The sequence below is a fragment of the Seriola lalandi genome, unplaced genomic scaffold (assembly GCF_002814215.2).
Source record: "Seriola lalandi dorsalis isolate HSWRI2012SDOR001 ecotype SW California unplaced genomic scaffold, Sedor1 jcf7180002050019, whole genome shotgun sequence".
NCBI lineage: Eukaryota > Metazoa > Chordata > Actinopteri > Carangiformes > Carangidae > Seriola > Seriola lalandi.
Window position 1 is genome coordinate 4,751 of NW_019520572.1, and position 5,122 is coordinate 9,872.

The following is a 5,122-nucleotide window of genomic DNA, read 5'->3' on the forward strand; positions in this document are numbered from 1 at the left end:
AGGTGGAGGAAGTGTTGAATTAGATCTCACAGGAAACACGGTGGTGCAGTGGTAAGCGCTGTCGCCTCACAGCAAGAAGGTTCCGGGTTCGAGTCCCGATCTTTCTGTGTGGAGTTTGCATGTTCTCCTCGTTCTCTCCGGGTACTCCGGCTAATTGGATTCTCTAAATTGACCTTAGGTGTGGCTGTGAGTGTGAATGGTTGTCTGTCTCTATGTGTTTGCCCTGCGATGGACTGGCGACTTGTCCAGGGTGTACCTCTCGCCCGAAAAGATGCTGGGATAGGCTCCACCCCCCTGCGACCCTACTAGAGGATAAGTGGTAGAAAATGGATGGAGGAAACAGGAATCTGTGTGCTTGACCTCAGGTCAGGTTGTGTGGTTGGTCCTCCTCTGTGCCAACGACTCTGCTCCGATTTTGACATAATGTCCAGATGTCTCACGTCTGTCTCCTCATGTGACCTGTGATCAGCTGACCAGATCAGGTCAGACCAGGTGTGACGCCAGGTGTGTTTGTTTTCAGAGTCTGGACGACAAAGAGGAGCTGGAGCTGCGTTGCACTCAGCTGAAGGGAGATGCCAGGATGTACCGTCAACGAAATAAACAAACCCTCCGACAGCTGGAGGAGGTGATCAGAGAGAGAGACAAGGTGAGGAGGAGGATAGAGGAGAGAGAGAGACAAGGTCAGAACAAAATTCACTTCCTGTTCCTGTCACATGGTTTACTACAGGTAACTCCCTGTCTCCTCCTGCTTTTGACCACAACACACCTGTGAAGTCTTCCAGGTGCGTTCTGGTCAATGCCTTTAAACCCTGTCCCCTGGTTGTTTCAGGCTTTGTCTTCACGGGCGGAGCAGCAGGAGGAGGCGCGGCTGCTCCTGCAGGAGAAGGATCAGTACAGGGAGCAGGTCAGACAGCTCACCGAGCAATCTGATAGGCTGGAGCTCCTCCTGTTGAGGTCACAGGAGGATGAGCTACAGCTAAGGACACGTCTCCGCAGACTCACCTGCAACTCCCACCAGGTGAGGAGGAGAATGATGTAGGTGTAGGGACCAGGGTCACTTTTGAATCATCTTCCTGTGTAGATGATGATGTAATGATGAAGGCTGTTTGCCCAGGGGGAGAGGAGCGTGAGCAGTGAGGAGGAGGAGCCAGGACACAACACTGTGAAAGGTCAGAGACGTGTCATGTGACCTCATGTCGTGTCGAATGTACCATGTGACCTGCTGTCGTGTGGAATGTGTGATGTGACCTGCTGTTGCGTTGAACGTGTCATGTGACAGGAAGCAGTGATGAGGTGCGCAATGGGACGTCGGGGGAGAACGAGGAGGCGGCTGCTCTGCAGCAGTTCACCTCTCCTCTGGGAGGCGCCGGACTGTCTGAAATGAAACCCAGCACAACTGCATCATGGGTAATAAACCTGCGGTCTCAATTCAACGTTTGTTTTTTCTGTCATGAAGGTTTTAGAAAAACATGTTGCCAAAGCATCAAAATGATAACTGTCTCTCTCTCCACCTGTCTCTCTTCCACTCCACCTGTCTCTCTCTCTCTCTCCATCTGTCTGTCTCTCTGCAGGAGAAGCAGACAGAGGACTGTCTCACCTCCAGGACTCGTCCTAACTTCTTTTACCGCAGGTGAGCAGAGATTCATTTGAACTACATAGAAACTGTGACAGCAGGTGTCAGCGTGTGTCTGTTTCCATGACGACAGGAAGCGAGCCCTCAGATCAAAGTTCATCGGTAAGGAGTACGCAGCCAGTAACCTTGACGACAGCAGTGGCAGTGACATCACCCCTTCCGACTGAACACATCTGAGATCACATGACAAGACGTCAGACACAGTAACTGGTTATAAACAATTTGATCTTTTATTGGTTCTGTACCTGTTGTCTCAAGGTTTTATTGATCACCTGATGAGTTCATCAGTGTTTGTGAAACGTTCTGCAGGAAAAGAGTAAAAATACTCTTATTTAAACGTGTGTAAGCAGGAAAACATAAAAGTGTTAAAAGTAAAAGTGAAATATTATTATTATATTATTAATATCATTTTAATCATTTTATACAGGATATAACTGAATGAACCATAAATCTGTATAATTAAAAAGACAAGAAGCAAATTTTAATATTTGAGGAAACCAGGAAATAGTATTTTACATGAAAATGATTTTAATTTTTATCAGGATAGTTTAAATTAATTTTCTGTCGATCAACTGAACTGCACTTGTATTAACTGCTGAGCAGTTTAATCTAAAATAAAACATCACATCTCATTAACTCTTCGTGTGTTTTGTGTCTGTCAGATGTGTAGCGCAGGACAAGTTTAACGGAAATAGTGAAGTAAAGTAAAAGCACTTCAAAGTAAATGTACTTAGTTACTGATGTGAAGAAGAAAGAATCTCAAACACGTAAGTTTGATTTGTTTTCTCTTCCTTTTAATAAACTGAGATTTAATAAACCTCACATTTATCTCAAGACATCGTGACGGCTTAAAAAAGATTTTCTCCGCGGACCCTGAACGTCTCATAGTCTTCGTTGTCATGGTGACGGACAAACGTTAAATCCGGCTGCAGGAAGAAGCAGGTACCAACAGTTTAACGGAGAGTTTAGCGGGTTTTATATCGACAGACACAGAGACCCGAGGCCGCTCAGCAGACCCCCCCCTCACCCTGAGCTCTGATCCAGACCGGGGACTCGACAATCCGGCTAATTACCGTCATCATGTGTGAGAGCAGAGCGGTACCGAGCGGGAAGGTGTACCGGCAGCTGTTTGACGCTCAGGTGGGTCAAAGTTCACGGTGTGACGGTAACATGAAGCGTCCGGTGACAAGTCCGTTAAAGACCAGGACCAGGACCAGGACCAGGACCAGGACCGGGTCAGACTAGGGCTGCGGTTGACCAATCAAAAAAAAAACGTAGTATAGTTGGCGGCAGGGCGGCCATTTTGGATCCTGAGATCAAAGTTCTTCGACCTTCTGAGTCAGAATCTGACTCGTTCCAACTGAAACCATAGACTGTATAAAAACAATGCGTGCTGATTAGAAACGAGCTGGTTTCTGGGACAGTTAATCTTTTGTCTGATTGGAAACTTATCTGTTTTAGTTTTGGAGTGAGGAAGGGGAAGTGTTGAGTTCTGCAGTGCATTTATAAACACATGACTGTCCTATTATTACTGGAAATGATTTTATCACATTAAAAATGTACTAATCTAGTCAAGATCGAACTGGTCTAGATCTCGTGGTTCCTCCTGCTCTGATGTAAATAACAATAACTCTTTGTTTGACAGGTGTAGGTGCGGTTTCTGTTTTCGCAGATTAAGGTTTCACAGCTCTGTCAGATCTTTTTAAGTCTAACACACCTTCAGGTCCACAACTGGATCAGAACTGGACAGACCGGGTCTTTAACTTTCTTCCTGCTGGATCCCCAGATGATCTCAGCGTCATGACGAGTGAAACTACAACTGAACACCGATGTCAAACGGTCACAGTTTAACTCCTTCACACCAGCAGAGTCTGTCACTGCCACTAGCTAGTAACAACAACACTCACTTAACTGGTAACTGTCAGTAAACTGGTTAACACTTACCTGTTAACGGTCAGTTACATGACTGAGAGAGTTAATGACAGTGATTCTGTTCTACTGGAGCTGCTGTTTACTTTGGTGGGTAACCTCAACAGAGACTTGACGGCTGTTTTTTACCAGTTACACCAGGTTAACTTCAGTAAAAACCAGGTTTAGTAAAGTAGTAAGTTCAGTTAACTGGTCCTGGTCCTGCTCAGCTGAGGTTCAGGTGGTTTCATGTGGAGACCTGAAGACAGTCAGAGTGCAGCTCAGATCAGACCGTCTGAGTGAAGTTACCACAGAGGAGTAGACGGAGCTGATGACAGGTTTACAGTCTCACAGTCGTCCAACTGACTGGAGACCAGGGAAAGACATATTAAAACACAGCAGGCAGTGAGTGATGTGTGGACAGAGTGTGTCCTGACACTGAGTCTCCTGCTGTGGTTCTTGTATTCAACTGGTTTTAACTTGTTCCTGTGTGTTTGTAGGTTCAGCTGTCCAGGTCTCTGCTGGCTGGACGCAAAGACACGAGGACAGACTGTTTGTCTGCGGAGGACAGCAACACACACTGCAGCACCACCAGCAGGTAGACAGGCAGAGAGAGACAGACAGGCGGACAGTTAGAGACTATATATATGTATATATATATAGATATACAGTCTCTCTCTGTCTCTAACTGTCTGCCTGTCTCTCTCTCTGGTTGTTGTGTTTGTCGTCCAGCAGGGGGCAGCGGGTGGATGATGATGACTTTGATGATGTCAGCAGACTTCCTGATACTGTGGGTTCGTATCAATCTCTTGGTGCTTTTACTGAGAGCTGAGCAGAAAAAACTGACTCCTTTGAAATGAGAAAAGTTTAAGGGAACTCAAAACCGAGGAAAGGAAGTCTGATTAGTTTAATGTTCCACGTTCACAACCAATCACAGCTGCACCTCCAGCTGTCGTTCTCTCTCTCTCTCTTTCAGTGGTCGATCATCCGAGCTCTGACATCATCGAACGTCTAACAGAGAAAAAACTTAAAAAACATACAGAGGCTCTGCAACAGCTGGATACTGAACTAACAGAACTCACTCAGGTAGAATACACATATGCATTGATATAATACACCTGAGATAGTATACACACTGATACTATACACCTGAGGTAGTATACACACTGATACTATACACCTGAGGTAGTATACAAACTGATACTATACACCTGAGGTAGTATACACACTGATACTATACACCTGAGGTAGTATACAAACTGATACTATACACCTGAGGTAGTATACAAACTGATACTATACACCTGAGGTATTATACAAACTGATACTATACACCTGAGGTAGTATACACACTGATAATATACACCTGAGGTAGTATACAAACTGATACTATACACCTGAGGTAGTATACACACTGATACTATACACCTGAGGTAGTATACAAACTGATACTATACACCTGAGGTAGTATACAAACTGATACTATACACCTGAGGTAGTATACACACTGATAATATACACCTGAGGTAGTATACACACTGATAATATACACCTGAGGTAGTATACACACTGATACTATAC

The 5,122-nt window shown here is 45.1% G+C and overlaps 2 protein-coding genes across 2 annotated transcripts in view; both read left to right on the plus strand.

Moving 5' to 3' along the window:
- The window catches only part of card9 (caspase recruitment domain family, member 9), a gene marked incomplete at its 5' end in the record, with an annotated part of 5,148 nt that extends 2,879 nt beyond the window's left edge, over window positions 1–2,269 (plus strand). The window contains 6 exons of the mRNA XM_023398895.2: window positions 521–646; window positions 830–1,018; window positions 1,115–1,169; window positions 1,280–1,407; window positions 1,572–1,630; window positions 1,707–2,269. Coding sequence (XP_023254663.1) covers window positions 521–646; window positions 830–1,018; window positions 1,115–1,169; window positions 1,280–1,407; window positions 1,572–1,630; window positions 1,707–1,800 — 651 coding nt within the window. The remainder of the gene's footprint in view (window positions 1–520; window positions 647–829; window positions 1,019–1,114; window positions 1,170–1,279; window positions 1,408–1,571; window positions 1,631–1,706) is intronic.
- Window positions 2,270–2,603: 334 nt separating this feature from the next.
- Window positions 2,604–5,122, plus strand: part of ccdc180 (coiled-coil domain containing 180) — a gene marked incomplete at its 3' end in the record, with an annotated part of 10,327 nt that continues 7,808 nt past the window's right edge. Inside the window, 4 exon segments of the mRNA XM_087171868.1 lie at window positions 2,604–2,773; window positions 4,042–4,139; window positions 4,256–4,335; window positions 4,518–4,627. Of these exon segments, the coding sequence (XP_087027994.1) occupies window positions 2,714–2,773; window positions 4,042–4,139; window positions 4,256–4,335; window positions 4,518–4,627 (348 nt within the window).